At 36.6% G+C, this 26,188-nt stretch overlaps 1 protein-coding gene across 1 annotated transcript in view; it reads right to left on the bottom strand.

Annotated features, from left to right (window-relative positions):
• Positions 1-2,858: 2,858 nt before the first annotated feature.
• Positions 2,859-26,188, bottom strand: part of LOC102233750 (leucine-rich repeat transmembrane neuronal protein 4-like) — a 116,983-nt gene continuing 93,653 nt past the window's right edge. The window contains exon 3 of the mRNA XM_005799672.3: positions 2,859-9,550. Within this exon, the coding sequence (XP_005799729.2) occupies positions 9,227-9,550 (324 nt within the window). The 3' untranslated portion in view covers positions 2,859-9,226. The remainder of the gene's footprint in view (positions 9,551-26,188) is intronic.

The following is a 26,188-nucleotide window of genomic DNA, read 5'->3' as shown; positions in this document are numbered from 1 at the left end:
TCACACAAATCTTTATTTTTGCTGCTTGGTTGGTTATTCTTTTTCCGGGTCAGTGTGTTATTAAAGGGAAAAGACAAATTTTATAAAGACTATTTCTTAGAACATCGAGAGAATATGTGCCTATATAGGGAAGCACTGGAGGGAAGACTTGATAAAAGGACAAAACCAAAAAAGAGCAACTAGAGCAGAACGTAAATTGTGTTTTTTTTAATGCTGATTGCTCATTTCAGGTCAAAGGGAAGACCTAGTGCAGTGAGTTAAAAGAAAACGCCAAGGGGAGCAGGAAAGCCTCCATTTAGACCCCCAGTTTTGGATACATTTAAACAACAGCTGGATCCAAATGGAGAGAGACACAGAAATGCAAGTACAGGTTGTAAAAGTCGAGACGTTTTACATCCCTTGAGAGTTACATTTCTTACATTTTATGTGAGTGTGAGAAGGCTGCAGAAATCATGGATACAATCATGGATACTAACCCCACTCAACCAATCTCAGAGACGTAAACCAATGAATTCCCAGCTCCACTCTGGAATAGCGAGTTACCAGCACCATACCACTATCACACAGTTTTAAAGGTCACTGAGAATCAGACACTGCATCCTTACCAGGCCCTCTGACCTAGCTAATCAAACAGGAGCTACATGCTTTTTCACACACACAGAGAAGAGGATGTCTGTGTGCAATCAGCTGAAAGAGGCTGACCCTTCAGCAATGATGGACCTTTTTTAACCTTTCAGTTAAGGTTGGCCTTTTCTGAGGAAAACCTGGTACCTCCAAAGTATAGTAAACTACTGGATCTCTGACAACACACTTGAGAAAGCTTGTGTATCCTATGTTAGCCTTCAGTCTAATGCATAAATCCTATATTGGTTTGCTCCTTCGAAGCAGTTGACTTTTTGGGATGTGACTTGAAGCATCTTCAAAAACCAATAAAAGAGTTCTAGAGCATCGATGCACATACTTTGGATTATCTGAATAGATTTTATCCCCAGTTTCCAGGCAGGAAATAGTCCATATCAGTCTGTATTAGTAATGAGAGGTCAGTAGGGTGAGTTGGCCTAAAAAAATGTTTATGTGAGAGGCGGTAAAGACCAAAGTTTGTCAGTTTGTGACAATACACTATAAATGACCTTAAGGTGATAACATACCAGTGGTGTCAAACAAATTTGCACTCCAGATTTTGTTTTTATTTTTTTGGTTCTAGTGGCCTTCGTAGGTGGAGAGGGACAGAGACAAGAGAAAACATGCAGTAAATAACTCAGGGTTGGGATTTGAATCCAGGACAGCTTTGTTGAAGACAAATGCTTCCATATATGGCACTCTGCTTTATAGTGAAGTAAAATGAATAAGACACATTCAAGTTATTTTCAACAGACATTTGAGATTTCTGAATCATACTATATTTTCATAATTATGCACTCAGTGCGTTTGCATCGGTGCAGCATGGCATGGAGGTGATCAGACTGTGACATTGCTGATATGTAAAGCAAGCACATGTTGCTTTGCTAGGTTATCTGCATTTGTTGGGTAGTGGGTGTCTTATTTCCACTATTTCAATTTTTCATAATATTAAAATTTTCTGACAGAAAGATTTGAGCTTTTATTTCCTGTAACCCATAATCAGCAAATGTGCAAGAAATAAAGGCATGAAATACTTACTCTGTGCAATTAAACTGTGTATAATTTCACTTTTCACAGTGCGACAGAATAGTTTACCTTTTTTATCCAAATTCTAGTGTCTGAACTGGACGGTTTTTACAAAGTGCCTTGACACCACATGTGTTTTGAATGTTTGAATAAATGAACTCAGTTGAATTGGTAACATTTTAAAGTATGACTGTACTATATTTTTGTACTATGTCCTTGTTACAGGAACTGTATGTTCCTTAAGTTATGGACTGCCAGTAACGAATACTCTAAATGTAAACATTTTGCCAAAGTACATGTTTTTTCTCTATTGGCTCAGTTAGACAATAACAAGTTTTTTAACGTTTGATGTAAAAATACTGAATAACCTCCTGACATTTGTGCTCATGGTCCTCTTTAAGGTGCGCAATCAATGGAGACGAATTGTAAAGATAGCGGGACCTCATGTCCTGAAAACTGCTGTGAGCTGGACTGTGAGCGGCCCTGTCTCGTTCCTCCAAGGCAGTGATGGCATGACGTGTGCATCTAAAGTGACAGCAGGCTGAAGCAAACAGATCAGCCGCCTCTGCAGTGCTCTCTTCCCATACTGTTGGTGTTTTTTACACTCATAACAAATCCCTCACATTTACCAAGATTACTCCTTTGATGCCTGTCTCTGTCTTTCAATGTCAGTAAAATAATCAGAAAGTCTGTGATGGTAGTGGGAGCTGCAATGTATAAGTTGAATAAAACTAGGGTAAACCACTTGGGGGGGGAAAAAACTGTCCTGCAAACATTTTAAATGGAATCAGATATGCCACAGATTGTCTACTGATTAGTAAAAAATGGAACAAGAAAAAAAACAAAAAACACCAAGTGTGCTGGCAGACTGTAGGGCTTTATAACAACAACTGGTTTCTCCATAAAGAAATAAATAGATAGTTAAAAAAAATACAAAGTTGCAAAGTTCAGTAAAATGTTATGTGCTTGCTACCATCATGTGTTAAGCTTGATGAGAAATAAAAATCAAATGAAGAACATAAAAAAACTCACTTACTGAACTTAACTGACAGACTTGACGTTCACTTCAAAAATGGGATATTGTATATAAAAGCAATATTTATTGATCTAAGAATTGAACAGATATACATTACACATGAAGTAAAATATTTCAAGCTTTTCTTTTTTTTTTTTTACAATTTTAATTATTGCAATTTTCTGTCATTATGCTTGGATGCAGAATTCTGTGAACAACCAGCTTCTCCAACAATGACAGTTTGAGGCTTCCTTTTCTTGTCAACAGTGTACATGACTGTTTTCTGGACACCTGTCAGGTCCGCAGTTCAGAAAATAATAATACAGTTAAAATTTGAAAGTAAAATTTGAAGTATTTTTGACTTTTTTCTAATTATTAGCTGTCTGAACCTCTGTTTTGTGACAATTAACTTGATAGAAAAACAAAACACAAATAATTAATTCATGGAAAAAAAAAAGTTCTGTCTTCTCTTCTGAAAAAGTAGTTTATTGCAACGCTGTGTAAAAGATGAGGTGAGTTAGGGGTTTTAGAGAGAACAAACACAAAGCTTTCCCACCTTTATAGTTTTATTTCTTATATCATCATCAAAATTTTTACAAAACATTTTCTGACAATAATATACTCATAGAAGAGCCATATTTTTGCGCTTGGACCAGGTCTTCACAGAAAAAAAATGCCTTAGTTTTTGATACAATAATAATTAAAAAACAAAATAAAAGTTTTAAAAAAGTAACAACGAACCAACTAGTAAAGAAAACAGTAAAGCGCATATTTACAACTTACATAAAAAAGAAACGACGCTCTGTGCAGGAAATGGATGAAACCGAGTCGGTGGGGATTCTGTGGTTGGATGGAAAGGATTCAGAAAGGAGCAAACATTAAAAAATAAATTATGAAAAACAAATAAAAACGGAAAAGCGTTTAACCCCACATGTAACAATGACTAATTCTGATATTGCTCTCTGTCAGGATCCTGCTGCTTGCTCTCACACGGCACTCTCATTCCAACTGCAAGAGAACAATTAAGCCCATTTAAATAAAAGAAAAAAAAACTTCTTCTCTTAAGTGCTTACATTAAATCCAATTAGGGCTTTGTCAGACAAACGAAAATGTGTGTCTTCCCGACAAAGGTTAATGATCATGCCTTTCTTTTTCTGTGCCACCTCTGACATGAGCAATGGCAGAAAAACAAAGCTGGAACAACGAGGGTCGAAGGTTAAAGACTTCCTGCTAATGTGAAACAGCGTGGAACAATAACAATCAATGGGGCGCGGGTTGGCAAGAACATCAGTAATGGTGATGTTCGTTCAGAGGAGGTAGAGGAGTAGGTGCTGCTGTACAGTAGACGCAGACACACACACACATACGCACGCCAACAGGCCGTCTGGGTACATGCAGGGGAGCTCAATCAGTTGCAATGCTTCAAGTCTCATTGTCTTTAAAAAGTCTCAATGTTGTAGGACCAAATACATCCAGCAAATTCAAGAAAATCCAACTGGAAATTGGCACATCTTAAAGATTAGCATATTTTCTCCCAGCCTTTCCCAGACTCCATGTGTACACACGCTAACTTCACTCTGAAGACCCACGGATGTGTGCTGTATGGGCATACTCCAGTACTGCCTGCTGGTAAGACACAGATGTATGGCATAGAAGAACAAGCTGCAAATCCACGTCTGGCTCAAAATTAATTTTTCAACTCTGTTTATCAGGTAATGTATTACTTCCTAGTGAACCGTCACAGATGGCCTTGGGTGAACTGGAATGGATAGCTGTGTCAAGTCCTGCAGTAGTTTATTATCGTTTATCAAGATATATGCAATGTCCTTTTTTGTTATTACTTTGCTTCTTGTGTGTACATATGCGTTTATGCATGACTGTGTATGCACTAGACAGGCAAGTTAATAGTGACTTGTCATTATTATTGTGAATTATGTGTTTTTGTAAGAGTATGGATAATATAATACAGCTTAGGATGTCTTTTGTTTTAACTGTGTTGAAAATGTAGCTTTAAAGTCAGAGTTTGGGTGAGGTTGTATCATGTCTTACAGAAAAAAAAGTTACTTAGATTGCTCAGAAATCTGCAACAGTAATGAAATAAAAAAATCTTATATTTATCCACTTGTGTCTCCATATTTTTTTTATATAACATAAATTCTTCAGGTATGGGCCACTTTCTGGCTTTGACATATAGCCAGGTTTTAAAAAAGCTACATTTTGAGATGCGTTAGCCAGAATTTTATGGACGACATCTAATCTGCAGCTTTTATGTTTTGTGTCTGATATTGGCTGATTTGAGATTTTCTTTCAAAACTACAATATAGAAATAAATTTTTTAGAAATTGTTTTTTCCACCTTTCTGCCAGGAGAATTCAAGAAATGAGGAAATGTGATGTCACACACTGAAAGACATTACTGTAAAATAGGGTTTTTACTATTTGAAAGCAAAGATAAAATGATCATGGAGTTTTAAATTTAAACCATCATTTATTTGCAATTAGCTTTGTTAGCAAAGATAGCATTAAACAAACAAAGTCATCCCAGTGTTAATTGTAGAGACAGTAAATGCCTGAGTTAAAAAAATGATTCTAGGTGAAGACAAATTCTTGTTGCATTTCTAATTAGTTTCAAAACGGTAAATTTTTCCTTCCTACCTTTCTTGCTGTTTAAAGTTCTTTTAACTTTATTCTGGATTTTTCTATGATTATATAGAACACATTATTCCCATGCTTATAGCAAAGAAGCTTTTTGGTGTTTTGAAATATTTCTGGTTGTAAAACATACACGGACCCAAGATGTAAAGTATCACATCAAGGCTCTCTGTGAGCCATGATAATAAAGATAAGAAAAATCGTTATCTCTCTTTATTACATTTTACTTTAATAAAGATAGTTTTATTAAGGTAAAACTATCTTAAAACAGCAGTTCCTAAGCTACAAGCTGTATGCCAGTTAATCAGCCAATTAGAAGAATGATACCTGAGCCCATTTAATTTGCCAGCTGAAACAATAGCTTTGTTTTAATAAAATAAATGTGCTCATGTAATACAGTTTTTGTTAAAATGTTTTGTCTAAATATCAAAAATAATAATTATGATAAATATTTTATGATAAATGGTATTATCATAAAATAAATATACTAAACTATATGTTTTTCTCTGGGGTTGTTAAGTTGTGAGAACCTCATACCAGCCCACGCCAAGTCTTCACCTTTATGTCTTTTCTGCCGTACCTTTCCCATAAGAGAGGCATATTTATTTCTCTGAGCGTAAACTCTCAAGTACGTAAGTTTTTACAGCTTTTCCTTAGACTTTGACTATTATCTTCTGAAGCAAGAAGAAAAAAGGGAAACACTTAATCCTTGTGAGGACTTGACCCCTAACTCAGAGAGTGGAAGGGATGAATGGACCGTTTGGTGAATAAAACTATTAACAAAGCGGTATAGAACATAAAAAGTGTTGGCACTGGGTGGGTCTCACAGACTATCCTGGAGTTTAGCTCATGCATGCATCAACAGCATGCAGCACGTGTGCTTCCAGCTCTCTGAAGGCAAAAGAAATGGACAAAAGACTGGATAAATACTGGCAGCAAGATTCAAAGTTCCGCTGAATATATCTGATTTTTTTCAGGGATGTAGTCATGATTAATCCAACATTGGTTTGTAACTTTAAATACATACAGTATATTTCATTACAATTTTCTAATTACATGTGGAGGGCAAAGTAGTTTTAATCTGTTGCTGCCAACAAAATTGACCTAATATTAATGTTTTGAACCAAACATAAATATGACATACATGAGGGAATATAAAAGGAAAATTTCTCATGTGATTTTGCATGCCTGATACAAGCATTTTTCTTCTTTGTAGCTTAGAATGTCAGGGAATTTCATATCAGACAAGACATAAGCATGAACGGGTCAGCAAATGAAATGCGTTTGAAACAGAGATGTGGTTAGAGACACGTGCTGCTGGTTCTAGGCCATTCCTGGCTGGAAATATCTGTCTCACGGTTTGTCTCCTTCCCCAGCTGGACAAAGTTTCCCAATATATAAACATGCGGACAGAAATAGAACTAAGCTTAACAGGTTCACCTGAGTCACCAAGCAGCACACATGAAATTCAGGCCAGGGAGTTAATAGGAGTGATATAGAGCAAGGCAAGACAATAATACATGGGTAGAACTGAGAGCTCCCATTATAAAGACATTGGCACAGCTGTAATTACAAAGTAAACTCCACCAGCACTAAAAAGCAACCGTATCGAGTGACTCAACTGTTTTCTTATTTATTTTTTTAATGTGATGACCTGTACATAAACGGGAATGAACCCTTTTGACGTTGCAATGTGGTGATAACATCTGAGTCACTTGTGTCTGGGCCTGGTTTTTGGTAGAACGCATACAAAAATAATGGCACAAGAACACCTTTTCTCACAATTTAGCACACTTCTTCTCCACACAGGAAATCTTTGAATGGCAGATAGCATGGAAATTCTAAAACCTGGCGAACAGACTGTGTTACAAATAACAAACCATGTGACCACAACCTGAAGGTATACCTCTCTAACATGTACAAGTGTGAGAACAAAGAATACAGAGGCCGTTCAGAGAACTTCACAAATAATACTGGTTTCAATCCTTCCTTCAAAATGTGATTAGGTAAAATGAACTGGGTTTAAGAAAGAATCTCCATATCATTTGAATTAAATGGCAATATCATGAAGGGAGCAGATAGAAAAATATTTATCATTGAAACAACAAGAGCATTACAATAGGAACCTCCTCACCGAGTCGTCCTGGTAATATATTCCCACTGGAACGTCAATAAGGCTCCTCTTCTGTTCACAGTTTGTGTTTCAGAAGAAGCGAAGTTTGTACCTTTTTTTCTTCTTAAAGACTTTTTTATTTACACAATAATTGAGTTCTGTTTTATTTAGTCCCTCTGTGAGTCTTATGGAATTTCTTGACATCATCTTTAAACACCTTAGAAACTTTCGATTTATCTCAAAAAGAGAGAAAGAAAAAAAAAAAGAACAATAATTTGCTTCACATATTCCCATCGTAAGGATGCATTGATCTGTTTGAACTGTGTGTCACCCCGGCTTGTTGTGGTCGGCTTCCACAACACTCTGGCCTGAGCCAGACACTATACTTGACAGCCTGTCGCTGCTGTATGTTAAGTCCCCAACGGCTCCATAAGAAGTGCTCAACACAGCGGCCACAGGGTTACTGAGTGCATAAAACTCCATTGCACGCTTTTTAGAACAAAAACAAATAAAAAATAAACATGTCTGGTAATATTCCCAATACAGTCCATGGGTTCATATGCAGGTCAAAGAGAAGTCAGCTTGCTGGTTTAACATGCCTCCAGTCAGCAGTGTTGTTCTCTGTGGCGGCAGGGAAAGAGGAGCGTGGTGCTCCTTCTGTAGTCCATTCTGATGAGAGTCAATCATTGATTTGTTTCAAATGACAATTTTGGGGCAGTGAGAGTGGTTTCTCTTTCAATAGGCTCAACCTTTTGAATAATATGTACACATGATCATCTAAATGTACTTATTTTCTCATGAATATCCACATGAAAGGTTTCCTAAAGAAAAGTGAGTCATTCAGTTGGGGTATATTCACGTACAGTGATTAGCCATTTACTTCCTAAAGGGCACCTATATGTTTTCTGTTATTATGATTTTTTTTATTGAACATACTGCTTTGGAAGCTGTTGTTCATGGTTTCCCTTATACATTTCATGACTATAATAAATCTGTCCAACATATCAGTTCAGCTATCTGACCTGACTCATGCTTGAGTGCTTTGCTCATCTGCAAAGTTTGTCATAAACAGCAGGGGGCTTTGGCGGTTAAGTGCGAACTGGCAGGGGCTTGTTGTGTAATACAACTGATATTTTATGTATGTGCCTTAAAGAAAGTCCTTAATAAACTCTTTGGTTTAACATGCACAGAAATTGAATTCAGTTCTAAATACAACATCCAACAAAACAGAACAAAAGAAAGTCTGAATGTGATTATTTCCGGAACGATAATGCAGGTCTCACTTTGTCAACAGCTTGTGAGATGAATTTTCTAATTACAGTAAGAAGCCTCCTGTGCTTCACAAAACCTCAGAGATCTGTCGCGTTACTGCTCTGTTCTATGATCGAGACATTTTGTTTATTGCACGTCCCCTTTCACTCCTGACATTGCAGAAGCTGACTGCTGCCACTGTGAACACGTAAGCCATTGGGCTGACATCAGATATGATGAAGACCAGATTAGGCCACAAAGCAACTCTTTTCATCATCTGCTAAATTACTTTTCATGAGTAGGTAGTAAGGGCTTTTTTTCGATGAGCTGCATTTAAAAAAAATTCAGAATGATAAATGTCCCACCATATTATATTACTATAAGACTGTGTATTTCCAGTGCCAAAACTCTCCAGGCATATTTTGAAAATGTAGTCCGTTCGTCCATGTGGTAAAAACAAGGCCCCATTGAACCACCTCACCTGCTCCCTTCCTTTCAAAAGCAATGGTGAATCACAGGCTTTTCTCCCACTTCTAACGGCCAGACTCTTTAGCGTCCGAATTTAAGAGTTCCGGTGCGTTCTGGGGGAGGATAAGGGCCGCTGCTGGGGCCTTCAGTTTGTTGCATGAGGGGCGGAGGAGGGGACCGGGCCCCTGGCACAGGGCCACCTATGCTGGCAACAGAGGGCACTGCAGGCAAGGCCACCGTCTGTATTGTGCCCCTGTCACATGGCCCCAGGTCTTCAAGTCCTTCCAGTCCCTGAGGTGGGCCTTCGTATCCCATGTTGAGCCGCAGGGGTTGATGGGCCTGGCAGTAGTCTACAATGGGCTGTTCATAGCGGTAAAAGGTTAGGGCACCCATCTGGTGGGGGACCTGAGCATTGGAAAAGAGGAGGATGCAAAATGTTGGGGATAAGGATGGGTGGAAGGGTCATGGTGAAGAGAGGAGATAGGAAAAAGAGGGAGAGGGGGAAAGAGAAAAATTAGATTAATGATGCAGGTTCACAACCAGAACATCTGACTGAATCAGTATATTAAATCTAGAGTTTTCATATGGACTTGAGAAAAAGTTACAATATGCTGACTTTTTTGCTTCTTTTCTGACACTGAAGAACACAGCACAATATTGCAAAATCAAAGTTAAAGCTTGGGATAAGAAAAATAAAACTAACAAACAAAAAAAACATTTAACTGTTTCTGTAGGTGTTATAGAAATTACTCAGGATTTGCTTGCCCCTTTGCCAATTCAAACCCCAGTCGTTGAGAGATAAACTGGGAAGTCGACATGAATCAGCTGGTTTTCTGACTGACTGACCCTAATGGGATCAGGCTAAACTGAGGTTGAATGGAGTACAGTAAAAATGCTCTTTTGTTCATCTTTCTGAAATTTATACATGTATAAGCCTACTTTACACTTTTTCTCCAGATTTCATATTCCACACTCTTTCTGTTGCCAATAATCATTTGTACCATTTCACTTTTATGAAATATCACACATTAAGATGTTAGATCAAACAAACACAAATCAATTTTTTAATAACAAATCATCTAAAACAAAAACATTAAAAAAAACATTTAAAACTTGAGTTGCTGCAGCATGTTGTTGCTGAATTTCCCCAACTTTTGAATAATAATTTTGCCATGCTTTAAACGGTTCATTAAGACTCTGGGACCTCCTGTTCCCAGTCCGTTTGGCAGCTCACTGTAAATACCCTCACATGGTGACCACCTGAGTCTCAGCACCGGCCTAGATACCATTTAAAATTTATGCATTTACAACAGCTGCACCTTACAGATTGAAGAAATACTATTTTGAGCAAGTCTGAGTTTCCGGGGTCTTGTTCTCTAATACGCAATCTCAATATAGCTTGCATTTGCAAAGAAAGTATACAAGCCACGTTGAAGGATAGCAAAAGCACAGATGGTTTTACTTTAGTAGTAAAGCTGGAACACATAAGCCCGTGCCATCTCCAGTTCTGTGCTACTTGTATCACAGCCAGGAGCACTCATCACATCTGTCCATGTGTTTGGACTTGCGTTCCCTCTGCACTTCTTTACACAGTCCAAAACAAGCAGATGAGTCTCTTGTGACACCCTGTCTTCCTAACTTTAAATCACACACTTATTTGCCAATTAGGAAATTTTCTAACAGTCCATGAAAACAGCGGGGTGAAATGGCAGCTGACCTGAAAAAAATAAAATAAAATCACTGCAGGCTGGCAGAGAGAGAACTCATCCGACTACTTGCATATGACAAAATAACTGCAGGAACAACAGATATGGTCCCAACACATAAGACACAAATAATATTCTGCTCTCTTGACTTGAGAGAAAGTGTCACAACCATGCCATCTTTCCAGCATAACTTTCCTATTTTGATTCTAATGCAACCAATTGCATGAGCTAATTTATTATCAATAATTTATGGACTAATTTATGAACTATAAATATTTTTATATCTCACTTGGTGTCTCAACAGTTGTGTTTTAGGAATGTTCAAACCAATCACAAACATGCTTTCATAGACAGGGATTATAGTGTGTGTTTCAGTAACAGTAGTTGGAATATGTCAACAAAGGTCCGAAATCTTTGACCAAGTCACTCAGAATTAAAGTCAGCTACATTTCATAAATGAAACAAACAACAAAAATTTAGCAACAGACCAAAGCTGCAATCGGTGACCTGCTTTAAAGCTTTTGTTTGTGTGATGATTATTCATTTAGAAAACTCAAATGCTCAACCACCTTTGATCCTTCCAGTTTAGCCTTTTTTTTCTCAGCAACACCTGAGCACCTCCAGGAACACCACCCTGCATACTTTTTCTAACTCCTTCCCCCCTCAAATAGACTCCATTAAGCAAGGCTGACTCATTACATTATGGGCACTCAGTGGATTACTCCCCCTCCATTCCCCTTTCAGTTTTTAAACCTTTCACAAGCCCTGCTCCTCTCGCTGCCACACCATCATATCCCCCTCTCATCAGAGACCTCAGTGCTGCTTCCCTCACTCCCAGGCCACATCCAATCAATTAATGAACCTATATTCGCTCACTAACCATTTCAGCAGATTCTGACAAATTATCCGACTATAAATCTGCCCTTGTGCAAGTAATGTCTGGAAGCGAACAATTGTAAAGGTTTAATTGAAGAGGGGCTAAGAGACAAGATTATTGAACGAGAAAGAGACTAAGTATGTTTTTAGAAATTATCTTTAGTGGGTTTTTTTACATTAAGAATTGCTATGAAAAAAAAACATGTTAAGACTCTTTTTAAATGAAACACAGACTCCCTTCTGTTGGACAAAAGCAACCCAACATGTCTTTCACATCATTTTCTGTGAACAAAATGTGCTATTTCTATTCAGAGTCTATTGTAGAAAGGTCTAGCTGGCTCATTAGGAATGCTGTCAGCCTTTTTGCCTCTCAGCATCAGGACATTAGTAATTCCCTGCACCCTGCAGTCTGTTGACAGTCAAATATGCAAATGTTTCACATCTGGTCACCGTACATAAAGCAAATCTTTTTTGCTTCCAAATGTCTTTAAAGTCGGAGGGAAAATAAACAGCAGTGAATCTTTTCTGTTCGTAAAATGTGCTACTTTTTATTCATATGGTTTACTTTTAATCCATGCCATTTTGAAACTTTCTCTATGATTGACTTAATTTTTGATTACCTAATGGTTTCAAATTGTAAGTAATAAAAGGTTGTGTCTAGTCTCAAAAACCAAAAGTGGTGTAAGAGATGTTATTATTCTGTGGACTCTTATGTCAATGAAATGCCTTCTTAGAGGTCTGGACATTTCCAAAATTTGTACACATTTTGCAGGCATCAGGATCTATAAACATGTACAGTACAAGGGGCTGTAAAGAAAATGTAAATAAAAATTTCATTCACTAATGTATATCCCTGCGGATGAATTTTTTGTAGCGCTATCAACATTTGTACATATACTAAACCCTACAGTGCAGACAAAAATGTAAATTGGAAAAAAACCAAAACAAATAAAACCCAATAAAAGTGTACACAAAATTAAACCCTCACATTGTTCTTTATCGGTGTGGACACATGCAGTTGTAGAGGCATTGCTGTCATGGAAATCAAGCCTTCTCTATTTGTAAAGTTATGTTTGATCTCGAACATTTAAATGAATATTACTTCATTGAAATCATCAGGATCAGAAAAATCCTAAATGATTTTATTATGTTATGCTGAGTATTTCTGAAAACTTGTATGACGCTGTAATAATCTATATATCTTGTTCCACAAGCAGGTATTTATAAATAACTCAGACTGACCTCTTTGGCTATTTTCTCAATAAGAGTGCTGCCCCAAATGATGGACATATTTTAATAGATATGAATTGACAAAAAGATAACTTGCTTCTTGCCACTGCAGCTCCTGTAATGGATGCAGGGCTGGCCTTGAAATGTTGTTTTCACACCTGATTACTGGTACGGCTGCTTGTACATGCATTTGAATGTTTTGTCTGACATATTCTTCTGTAACCTGGAAACTGCATTGTCACAGTATTCACAAGATCATATTCATGAGAAAATCAATCTTGGCAGGCTTACGGCTTTCAGTTTGTAGCCAAAACACACACACACACACACACACACCCACACCCACACACATATCAACAATTAGTGTCCTTGTCGAGTGACTTCAGCATTTTTTTCTTGAAGTGCTTCTTAATTCGATTTATAGAAATAGGAAAAGTGTATTTGCTACATATTTTCATAGCCACCATGCTGCTGAATAGACTGTTCTGATGAAATGGAAAAACAAAACAAAAATTCTCAAATATTTCTTTTTAAAAAAGGATTTTACTGTTAAAATATTTTTTCTGCTTCCATTAAATACAAAACAGAGATAAAAAAAAGAAGTATCCACTTGAGGATATAACTTTAACCTACTTATGTAGGGTATTTAAACTTCCTTATGAGCTGATTGGGGTTACTGTACAGCCAATGATTAACACTGCCTTAATGTTATATGAGATATTTTGTCATTTTATTAGGATTTTATGGAATCATGTTAAAATTTTATATCTACAGCAAAAAGTGTAAAATCAAAAGCTGAAAACAGTAACTCTTTAGTCTTAATTTCCTAATTGAAATTTTATCTGATTTCCTCAGAAGGACTTTGACACGTGCTCACTGAAAAATGGCTTCAGCAGATTTACTGGTGCCAAGAACACCTTGTGCCTTTTTTTAAGAGTCCTTATACAACATAGCCATCTCTGAAGTCAAAATGAGAACAGATTGGTGCAGAATGGAAATACAAGCTTTTTCTATTCAGACTTTGATTTCTTCTCTCTTTTTTATCTCCTTCACTTTTAGTAATTTCTCCCTTTTTGTTACCTCTTTGATGGAACGTCAACTTGTCAAATGTGGAACCTGCCTCTTACTGTATGGCAGCAAAGATAGAGCTATTTAAGAAACTGAAGAGATGGATGGATGGACGGGTGGATGAACAGCCTGCCATTAAAATGCAAAACAAGCTGCCAAATATTTATCAATTATATATTTCATAAAAAGGTAGAATGTGCCACATTTGGGTTACTGTGTTACAGAAATAGGAAGTCAAATTTCAAGTCTCTAATGATTCCAATGAATATTCTCACATCAAATGCATGCCATACCCTCTGCACGGTTTGACCCTATACATTGTTTTGAACTTGTATTAAGGTATACATTTGTGTTTAAAAAAATAGAAGACATTGGTCACTGTAGAACTTCTAGATGAATTGATCACTATATTTTGATGACACCAGCTTAGGAGCGACAAAAAAAAAGGTGCCAAACAAAAGCTAAGTTTACCTCATTCAGAAATGACTCGATCATTTAATGCTGAGCTCAGAATACAAATCATTGGTATGGTCTTTATTATGATGCTACAGCAAACATAAGCAGCTTAATAGCCTACAGTCCACAAACACCCCAGGCTAATAAAAAAGCTTTGTAAATCTTTTAATAAGAAATTAAAGACATCTCTGTCTGAGCTATGGTATGAGTCTTATAGATTGTAAAAGCTTGAGCCTCATAATAGCATAAAAATACCAAGCAAACCTAATCCTGAGTTAACTGCTTTACTAGTAGTTTCGAGGTGTGTAATTCTACCATAATAGCCAGTTACTTACATAGACCTCATGAACTTAGAAACAACTACATAAATCTTTTACAAAATCTTAGCCAACTGTGTTGCTGAATCTGATTAAAGGAGACAAAATATTGTTTTAGAGACTGACGTTGGGGGCCTCAAGTATAAGTTAAGTCCTTGTTGTTAAGATAGACAATAAGGACTAAGGAAATATTTTGAAACCTTATTTTAAAGACTTCAAAATAAATCTGAAGCCTTTATTTTGTAATTTGATTGTACCTAAAGAGTAAGTCAGATTTCCGTCAAAAGAGTAAATCATATTGAACACTGATTTAAAGCTGATCTGAAATGACCAATTCCTCACTTACCATTGGTGCAGAGAGCTTTGTTTTTACAGAGTAATTTGGTGCAGATGCACCTGTGTGTATTGTATAACTTGGCCTTGGCTGTCAGAAGGTATTAGAATAAAGAGAGGAAAGAAAACCTGCATCTCTATGTTAAACAACTGGACTGCTTTCTGCTTCTTTGGATCTCTTCCAACGTTTATCTCTATGTGTTTCAGTAACACAGTGATTGGCATGCTTCCCCAGGGTGGACTGGAATTGTTTTAGTGCACCTTAAAACGCTTAAGCTGCTTTTCATGCATGATTTTATTTCGACAGTCATGGATCTTGTATAAACAGTTTTTAAGTTGCTGTCAAAGTCAGTTTATCATTACTGACTGGAGAACCTCCAAATGTGTGTTTTAAAACTAAATAATGTGAAAAACCTGAGTCAACTGTTTTGTTTTTTTACATGTTGATACTGCAAACAGTCTCACGGCAGCTCTAATTTAAGTCATGCCATCTCTTAAAAAGCCCCAAATCCCATAACTTATTTTTTTACAGCTTTCCAGTGCCCTTTAGAAGTTTGCTTTCTTTTTTTTGCATTCATGCTTTTATGAGCAGCTGAAGAAGAAGCAACAGTGCCACAGGCATACAATGCTAATGTCTCCCTAGGCTTTAGCAGCATTACGGTTCAGAAGTCTGCCGCTTTCCCTGCCAAACACTTTGATCCTCTCATGTCACTGCATTGTGTCTCGTAGAAGCATAAAAAAGTGAAGAGTTGCAAAAGGCTCCCACTGAACTGCTACTTTGGATTAGCTTTTTCCTATTTCAATCACTATTTTTGTAACTACTTGAAACATGTTTACAATTTGTAATTAATATGTATTTCATGGTAGAAAAAAACTCCAAACATTATTATTCCTTCTTAAAAACAATTGCACATAAATCTTTAGTATTTTTGTTGAAAATGTACATTCTTCTTCCTTTGCAAGGAACTGCAAAATAGCATTAAAGGGAATTACTAGAGCAAAACATGAATGTGTTGAAATTGAAATTGCTTAAATGCTCACTAAACAATACTTTTCTATAGAAAGCTCTATTGGCTGCATCCTTCTATGTTGAGCTGTATTTCTTTTTTAATGGAGACATTGAGGGAGCTGTCACTAGTATGTGTGTGCTGTCTTTTTTCTCCATAGTGTTTCCTTGTGAAGCTGTGCATTTTTTCTGCTAGTTGAAATTATTGACAGACGGTTATAACCGTTTGCGTTATCTTTGTTTTTCTTTTCCATACAAAGTACTTCTGGTCCAGGGCTTCTATGTTTAGGTATGTCTCATTCCTGTGTAGCTCCTTTCCCAGAGCTATTGTTATTAATTGCTCTATATTCTCAATTTGTGATTCTTTCCTTAATCTTTGTTTGTTTTCTGGATGAAACTCCTGATAAAGCTTTTACTTAACTGTGTATTCACAGTTTCTTTTTTTCTCTCTTTCTGAAAGTATTCCCGTTGAAGGTTTCTTCCATGTAAAAAGAAACAGTTAATCACATGCTTACTCACATTGAGGGATTGCTGCAAAATCATTGACTTATTTCCTTGAGTTGGATTCCTTTAATGCATTTTTTATTACTACCTGGCATGAAACAATGAATTGAATTTATGTATTTGGGCAGAGTCAGAATTTATGTAATTAATACAACTGTTATTTGGACTGAGTTGAAATAAATGTAATCAATCTCTAAGTAAGTGAGATTAGGTTGTTGTGTGATGCTTCTTAAAATCATATTTCCTGCATTTGAACTGAGCTGTTATCTTGCTTATGTGCCTTTTCTTCTCTTCTGATCTGTTCAGATGTCTTAAGAAATGCCACAATGCAGTCTACTTGTATTTAGTACTGGCAGAAATTTACATCTATTGTTAATTTTCAGTACTTACACCAAACCCTTTCAGTAAGATAATGTTCTGCAGGGTGGTACTGTGGTACAAAGTGCTTACTGGAGCTGAGGACAATAATACATTCCTTGGAGCAAACTGAATATGTGATCAGTGACTAACACTGCAAGTGGTTAATTTAATAGAAGTGGAATTAATGAGTGAGCACAGTCGTTATGTTTTTTTGTTTTTTTTTTCCTTCACTGCATATTGTTCAATTGGAATATTATTGTTACACTTTGTTTTGGATATGAAAGCTTGCATCTTAATAACCTTCTATGCCTAAGACCAAACCGTGTTCTATACTAGTGGATATGGGCAATAAACAACTGACACTGCTTGTGTCTTGTTCTAAATACATTAACTTATTCAAACACAAATGTGGCTCAAGACAATCCAATGTCATTCACATGTTGCTAACATAACTTACTATTCACTATTCTCTTAACCGTTTTAAACACAGTTTTAAAATATGATTTAACAAACATCTATAGTCTGATTCCAGCAAGTATTCCATAATTACAATAATCTGTCTACAGTGTAAATCTTAGGTGTAAGACCATGAGTGCGTGAGCTATTCTTTTTTTTTTATTTTTGCATATTTGTATTTGACTGTTTGTCTCCATGTGGGAGAATATTCTCTTTCAAATGTTTGTTTCTGCAGCATGCGGAGGTTGTCAGCTTAACTCAGATGTTGCTAGGCGGGCTTCAATGACACGAAGCCCACCAGTCAGCTATTCACCAGAGCAGTATGTCTGAGGAGGTGTGAAGATAAACATCGTCAGTTTGTTTCCAGACAGCCCATCAGGATGTGTAAAGGAATGTGTGTGCATCAACAAATTGTTCAGCAACCTGCAATATTTCCTATTGTTTCATTTCTCTATTTGACCATTGCTGCTTCTAATGAACAAATACAAGAATAAAATAATTACATTTAAAGCTGATCCTGTAACATGATTCACTACTGCAGGGTCTGTGGCTTTGGTGTCATTTCTTTTGAAATCTGTTTAAGTCAAATATTTTCATGTTCAATTTTGATCAGTTTGTTTATTTACTGTAGTGTTGGTTTGTTACAAATATCACGTCTGTGCTCCCTACAAGACAAATGTGTCCAATTCACACTGAGAAATCTGTATCTAAATCAAGCTAAGCTATAGCAACCACTAAGGCCGATTCAAGTACATTTATATATTTATTTCAATTTGAATCTAGTAACAGTATAATTCACTATAATTCACTTCATGATAGATTTTCTCAGACTTCCCAAATACATTTCTGGTAAATTTCAGTAGTTTTTCTGGCTTGAATAACTGATTCAGATAAATCTGTTTGAAATTTGAGGTTCGGTTTTAAGATTAGGTGTGTTCAATTGTTGAGGCTAAGCTTACACTGTACCAATGTTTTTCCACATAAATTATTTTAATAATCAATCCTTTAAGGCTTTAATTCAATCTTGAAATAATATTCTTAGTGTATTTCCATTAAATTTCTAAAAAACAAATCACCTAACTGAAGCTATTCTAAATTCTGTCTTCAACTTAAATGTAATTTTTGGGAAAATAAACAGCACATATTTTATTTATTTAAGATCCTTGCCTGACTAAAGTAGCTCTGAAGTCAGAAATGGTCAGTTAGCCCCATATGCACATTGCAACAACATGACACTTTCTTTTATAACTGCGTAAGGAAATGAGCCCACCTGTCCAGATGTTAAACTAATTGATTCTCTAAACAGGATTTAGCCTCCCACTAACTTTTTAATGACTGAAGGTCCCTTTATATGCAGTGACTCTTGACTACAGGTCTCAGGCACCACACAATGACAGTTAAAATTGCAAATGCATACGCAGGTCTGCACAGTAAGCCATTTTAGGGAAAAATGGTGAGGGAAAAATACAGTGAAAGACAGGGAAGGAGAAAGCAGGATTGAGGACCCCTTCACGCACCAGTGAGTGCCCACTGTATGCTCATCGTAACCGCCTCCCGTTCTACGATACATACAGTAAAGGAGCTTTTGCAGGCCACAGCAAATGGTCCATGAAATGTTACTCAATGCTCAACACGTTCGTCAGCCTGGTTTGCTTTCACACACACCTACAAATGTACACAATCACAACAACTAATGAGATGGGGGGGCTGAGAATCTGTGGGAACATGAAAATGAAAAACCGAGAAGTGCAAAAGTTTCAGGTTTGTGTCATATCTTCCCACTTGTTGGGACATTTGCTATAATTACATTATATCTTTTAATTTACTATTTATCTTGTAAAAATGGCAAAAATTAAGTTATGGCAATATTACTAATGAGAGTAATGTCACTAGTAATATTGATATTAGTAATTATTTGTGGATGAATTATTACAGACACATATCTATATTCAATCTAATTTTTCATTAATTTCTATTTAACTATCATCTTGTAAAACTGTTGATTATTTCTGCCTGTAGTGTCTTCAAAAAAGTGTTAATGCTGCTCAACCACAACTTCATAGAAAATTTTGTGATACCCTAATTCAAAGTACAGTATACTTGTGAAATGTGAGGAAAATTATACATAGTTTTCAAATATTTTACAAATAAAAGTGTGGTGTCACATACAGGCTGATTTTCAGCCTGAGAATGAGTTTCACTGTCAGATATATTTCTAAGCCTATTCTTTGGACATATCCCTTGGCTGGCATTGAGTGTTTATTGAAGCCGCTGCACAATATCCACACAGCAACAAACCTTCTATGCACTCTGCTCCATTCCCACTAACATTTAAGCATGAGTCAGTCTGTATTTCTTCAAAACTGCAAAACAAAGTGTGCTTGTGTTGGCGTAACAAGAAAATGTTGAAAATCGAAAGAGAACTTGTGTGCCTTAGCTCATCTACTCATTTAATGATAAATACACTTCTTTGTACCAAGCCTTCTTGCACAGCAATTCTTTAAAAAAAGGGCTACCATATCATTCAACGAGTCTCTGTGCTTCAAATAAGTATTTTTGCTTTTTTGCATTCCTGGCTCATGTGAAGCTCATGCGTTGTCAGCAGTCTTGCATTTTCCGCACTTAGAAATTTTGGGCTGCAGGTGGAAATGTCTGCACCGAATCAGGTGGACTGGAGGAGAGGAAGACATTTACATCACAAGAACTACGAATTGAGCCTTGAAATTGGGAGAGATTAAGCATCATTATGACTGGTAATAATCATAGTGATTCGGTGAAGTAACTTTAACTGAAGGTCCACATAAACTGAAATATATATATAACCTCTGGCAGAGAGGGTGACTCTGGGTGGTGTAATAGCGTAACCTTATAGTAGAAGCCCTGTGCAGCTAAACTCATCTGTGGCGTTTTATTATCTATATACATGCAAATGATCAAAGTCAGGGCACACTGATGTTATTTCATGGCCTAACAAACAACCCTCGATTGCTTCCAGCACCATTTACACTGTAAATCTTCCACGCTCATCGAAGGGAGCCCAAATGCATATTAAGAGCGCAAAATGACAGGCTGAGAACAATTTGTAGTTTCATTTCTACTGTCTCATTATGGATTCAAAGTTCTCAAATCTCTCAGTTGGTGATGCTTTGCATTATGTTCTGCTTCCAGTCGTGGAAGCACAGGCGGCGCGTCTGAGAAATGAGAATGACCCAACATAAACGCTGTGTGGCCAAGTTGGCTCTGCACTGGGAGCATCAGTCGCACCTTAATCAGGGATATTGGGGAGGAGTGTGCCTGGGAAGGCATGCAGAGGCTTTTAAAGACTTGACTAATAAGAAATGTCAAAGGGACTTGGGTGCAGCCAGAACTGATACCCAGACGAGGCCCATCGGCTTCCTATTTTAGCTCACTACACCCTGTAGAAGCAGCGCTTAGCCACAGTTTTTTCAAGGAAGCAAGACATTAACAAACAACAACAAAAGCAAAGCTTTTAATTTTTATATATATTTTTCTCCTTAGGCAACTCATATTCATCTTGCGTTTTTTTTTTTTTTTTTTTTTTTTTTGGGGGGGGGGGGGGGGGGGGTTCCCGCTTAACCTAGTGCAACATATTTTGAAATTTTCAAATAAACTTTTTTTTTTTCACATGAGCTTTGTGCATGGTAGATTTACCATAATTGTTGCTTGAAATACTGTGCAAAATTGACCACAAACTTACATTATTTGTGATAGATCAACATAAACTATGGCATAAGGAAAAATTATAAAATATTTATAGATAAATAAAAAAAACTAAAAAGTTGTATTAGTATTCAATCCCCCGCATCAACAATTGTACTAGTTTTGCACATTTAGGAATGTTGGCAAATACTTCTTTGCAAATCAGCTAAAGCTCAGTCACATTGGATGGAAAATGTCTGTAGACATGAAGTCTTCCTAAGTCTTGCCACATGTTCTCAATTTGACAAATAGGTCTGGACTTCAACTAGGCCATCCAAAGACATACGTTTGCTTGATCAAAACAATCCACTTTCTAGCACCGGCTGGATGTTTGATATCAATCTATGTACTTGTCATTAATTAAAACAAAACGTGATTAGCAAAACCTTGAGACTACATAAATAAAGTTGGCAAAAAATACATCATTTTGTTACACACCTACATTTTACAGCATCAACAGTCTATAGGTTGATTCTGATAATAGCTAATAACAATTAGCTATTATTTCTATTGTCATAAATTTATCAAGGCACAGTTGCACTGCACAATTTTAAACCACACATTATAGTTCAGAAGTACCAACAAACTATGAAAATGTTCCCTGATGGCTGCTTGTTTTCACCAATAATCTACAGAGTAGCGTTTAACAGTGTTGATTTGTTCACCGACCCGCACTGAAGTTAGTCAGAATCAAAGTCGCTAACTACAAAATTAAACTGATAACAATAACTTGTTTGCCAGTAATTATGATAGATTATGTAGTGTTGAATTAATGAGGAGGCGTATGTTTTCATCTGCAAAGGTAATTAGCCACAGGCCTCGAGTAATCGCAGGAAAATTCAGGTCGTCCCAAGCAATCCCTGCGGGGACTGTTTTGCATACACTCGCGGCAGAGCAAATCCCTCAAGGGAAAACCTTTCTGCGGAGAAACTCTGACCTGACAGTTTCTTTGAGGCTATAACGTATCTTGTCTGAATTTTAATGAGCAGTGATGCAAATAGGATCGAGATGTAGCCGACTGGAATCTTGGAATTTGTGATAAACAAGGTCTTTGATCAACCTGGGCACTCTGATTTCTGTTTCACCTCTTCTCTGTGTGATTTTGTGTCTAAGTCTAGCAAAAAAAAACAACAACAAAAAAAAAAACATTGTCTAAATTTGAATCTGTATAGAGACCAGACATAAATAACACCGTAGGCAAAATCAATCATTTTCCATCACACACTGAATCACGACAAAATCGTGTATTGCAGTCGTTAAATAACATAATCATGGCTTTCTGCTCTCTTTGGTACTTCATCCCAGTTTTATATTCCCTCTTTTTCTCTTCTGACTCAAAGACTCAAGAAAAAAAATGCCATTTGATAGCAGTCAGAGCTTCTCTAAACATCCATCAGAAATACAGTCATGGCATTTATTTGATCATTTTTACATATTTTGTTTCATTACAGTTATGCACTTTATTGGTGTCAAAAAATGTGCAATCAACTTCAACTATGATGACAACAAAGGTCAGACATTACACAGAAATTATGCAGAAAACAGAAAACATGACACTACACTCATTTTGCAGCCAAAATCCTTATGTTATCTATGGATGGGCTGCCGAGATCCTCAGGTCAGAGGAGAGAACTTGTTAAAAATGAAACTATTGGCTATGAATAACATCACTGTTGAAAGAAAACCAAAAGAGGTCAAGTTTCAGTTTCTGAAATTCAAATTCAGCATTTGTAGCAATGCTTGAACATGTTTGTGTTCACAGACTCTCCATCCATTGTGACCAAATTTCAGCTGTATTACTGAGTGGAAGTAGCATATTTTTCAATCCCTAGATGTGCAAAACTGAGATCCAGATTAAACTCTAGTCTAGATAATGAGCAGTGTTCAAAAACTTGCTTTGATGATTTATGGATGACAGATTCTCCCCACCCCCCATAAAACAGCAACATCTCCCTGTTATTTAACCAGATTTCTCTGGACTTGGAAAAGTAGAACGCATGTGCCACAGGAAAAAATAAAACAAAAATGTGATTGCTTACTAGTTCTGCTCACAATTGCCCCACAGCAAACACTCATGTTTAGCAAATGGTAATTAAAATTGGCTGAATCCCCAAACCCCAGATAAATGTTTCATTAGATGGCTATTTGATATTACTTCTGCAATGGAACAACAATATTCAAATTGTTTATAGAGAAATTAATGCATCACTCCCACCGGCACCCCCACGTTATTATGACACTCTCACTCACTCCCCTTGCCCCTTGCTGCTCCAGGATTTGCACATGCAACACATAAAACTCTCGGCACATTAACGTAAACCCACATATGGTGGAATGACACTTGAACAAATAAAATTTTAAAGCCCAACCCCGGGGCAAAATGCAGCAGATACACATGAGACAAAGATGAGAGATTCATTTAAAAATAAGAAAAATACATACTTTGCTTTGATGTGGCCTTGACAGAGGTTGCACATAAGATGAACAAATGTTCACGAGAGTTTAAAATGAAGCAAATAGAGATCAGTTACATTTCTGTAAATCCTCTTAAGCCCTCATCATTTTTCATATCAAAACTAACTTCTTCATCTGAGAACATAAAAATGACTCTGTTACCACCTGCTGAGTTTTAGACAGGGGCTTTGCAGGATTTTTCAGCACTTCTGTTAACAGATGGGGTTATATAACCAAAACCAGCGAATCAGAATGGGAGTCAAAGCTTGACAGATTTCTTTTAAAAGCATAAAACCACCAGTCTGTCCAAGTTTCCTATGAGACGTTTTTATGCAATGTCACTGGCACTACTGGCCACAAACATGTTAAGTGTGTTTAATTTCATGTGTTTTACCTGTTTCTCACTTTTGGCATATTGCTGCTTTAGCACAGGATCCAAATGTTACATGTCAGAGAATAAATAAATTCAATGGAGAGGGCATCTACATTTTGAATCACTTAATCTTTTTGTTTTGCCTTGCAGAATAATTTACAACTCTTAAACTTCTTCAGGTTTTGCTATATTACAACCATAAATATTAGTAGGTTTTTAAGGAATTTTACATATTATCTGTGGTGTAAGGTGCAGGAAAATGATCAACAGTTTTCAAATATTTTACATGTAACATTTGAGAAGTGAGGTGTCCATTCAGCGTTCTGTAAGTCATTATCTTTAATTAAACTGAATGCAACAAATGGCTTCCAATGTAAACTAAATGGTTAATCAATTTAACCTGTGTATAAATAAAGTTGTTTTGTGAGGTGTATTGCTGTAGCACAATAAAAACAGTGTAACTCACCTTGAACTCACCATTCCCATTGTAAAAAGGAGGTGGCAGCATGATGCTGTGGTAATGTCAATAAAATTCTGGATCTACATCTATTGAGAATCTGTTACAAGACTCTCCATCTAATCTGACCAAGTTTGATTTCTCTGAATAGAATAAGTATATCATTTTTTTCGTCTTTAGATGTGGAACTTGAACACATTCCACTGCAGTGACAACAGAAGGTGATTCTAGCATTGATTTTGAGGAGCAAAATGTAGTCACAGGTCACACTTTGACATTTATAACTATAAACTGTTAAAAGCTTGTTAATTATTTTTTCTCTTTCACGATTATACATATCACTGTGTTGGTCTATCACATAAGATTCCCCCTGAAATATCATGAAAATATTGGTTTGTATCATCACAAAATACAAAGCTCTAGCTTACAGGACAAGTTAGGAAGTCCCTGTAAGTGTACACCATTTCCTGAAGTGATTTAAGTGAACGTTTGGATTTGCGCACCTAAATTTCAAACCTGAAACAAAAACATAATAAAAAACCTGTTTCAATTTGACAACATTGTCAGTATTTTGTCTTGAGTTAAGCTGTTGTCATGATTCAATTTTCTCAACTCAAAGAAATGCAGGATGAACCTGACAAGCCTATCCTCCAGTGACTAGCTGACTAATGAGATGCCAGATTGCAGACACAACTGACATATTGTCGAGGAACATCAGAAAAACTAAACGGTCTTTAGAGGAAATCTTTTTTATCTATTTTGTGCCTATAAATAAAGAAATACATTAGGTATACCCTGAAGGAGTTTGTCACTAGTCTCTGAGCCCAGTCTATTGTTCTTTCTGATGAATTTTTAAACCTTGCTAATAAGTAAATAAATCTTTTGTTGTCATTTTTATATACAGACAGCATTAGTTGCCTTAGCTCATTTTTCCTTAGATCTTCCTGTAATAGATTCAACAACGTGCCAAAAACTTTCCTTTAGAGACTTTGACAAAGTTATATCTTACATTTGCTGCAAATCTATCAGCTACAGATCTATATGTGAATATCCTTCACATTATAGATCCCTTATGCTCATCCTAAATCTGATGAGCATAGTGGTGTCTGGAGTCCAATGTATTAATTCTCATTTTAGAAAACCAGTTTAGGATGCTGGTTTCCTATTATTTTGCTAAAAGTAGTCATCAGATAATGGGCACATTATTAACACGCAAATGGCGTGTTAAGAAAACTCAGTTGGTGCCAATAGGTCATTCTGTCCTAAGCTAGCCAGCAAACCCTTACACCAGCAGCGGCAAGAAACATTGAGAAAATGCAGAATAGATCTACAGTGTGTCTTCATGTCAGACTCAATGTTGAAGAAAATAAGATTCCTTGAACCAGACTAAATTGTTATTTTCACTATTTTGTTGAGCCTGTGTAAATTCTAGTCCGTTTTCTGATGTTAGCTGACATTCGTAACACAGGATGCTCCACATGCCCAGGTTGGAACAACTGCTGTTGAGCTACCTTGCCTTTCTTTCACCTCTGACCCGTCTGCTCATTCTTCTCTGACCTCATACATCACCTTTACATTTTTTTACGCAAAAAATGTCACTACTTACACAACTTCCCTTCAATAGATATTTTCTCTTTTGTAGGTTCTTTTCTGTAAGTGAAATATGTTGTTTTGTGTTAAAATCCCAGTAAATTAGTGGATTCTGAAATTCTTAGACCACCCAGATT

This window comes from Xiphophorus maculatus, chromosome 8 (genome assembly GCF_002775205.1).
Source record: "Xiphophorus maculatus strain JP 163 A chromosome 8, X_maculatus-5.0-male, whole genome shotgun sequence".
NCBI lineage: Eukaryota > Metazoa > Chordata > Actinopteri > Cyprinodontiformes > Poeciliidae > Xiphophorus > Xiphophorus maculatus.
This window is presented reverse-complemented; position numbering and strand designations above follow the sequence as displayed.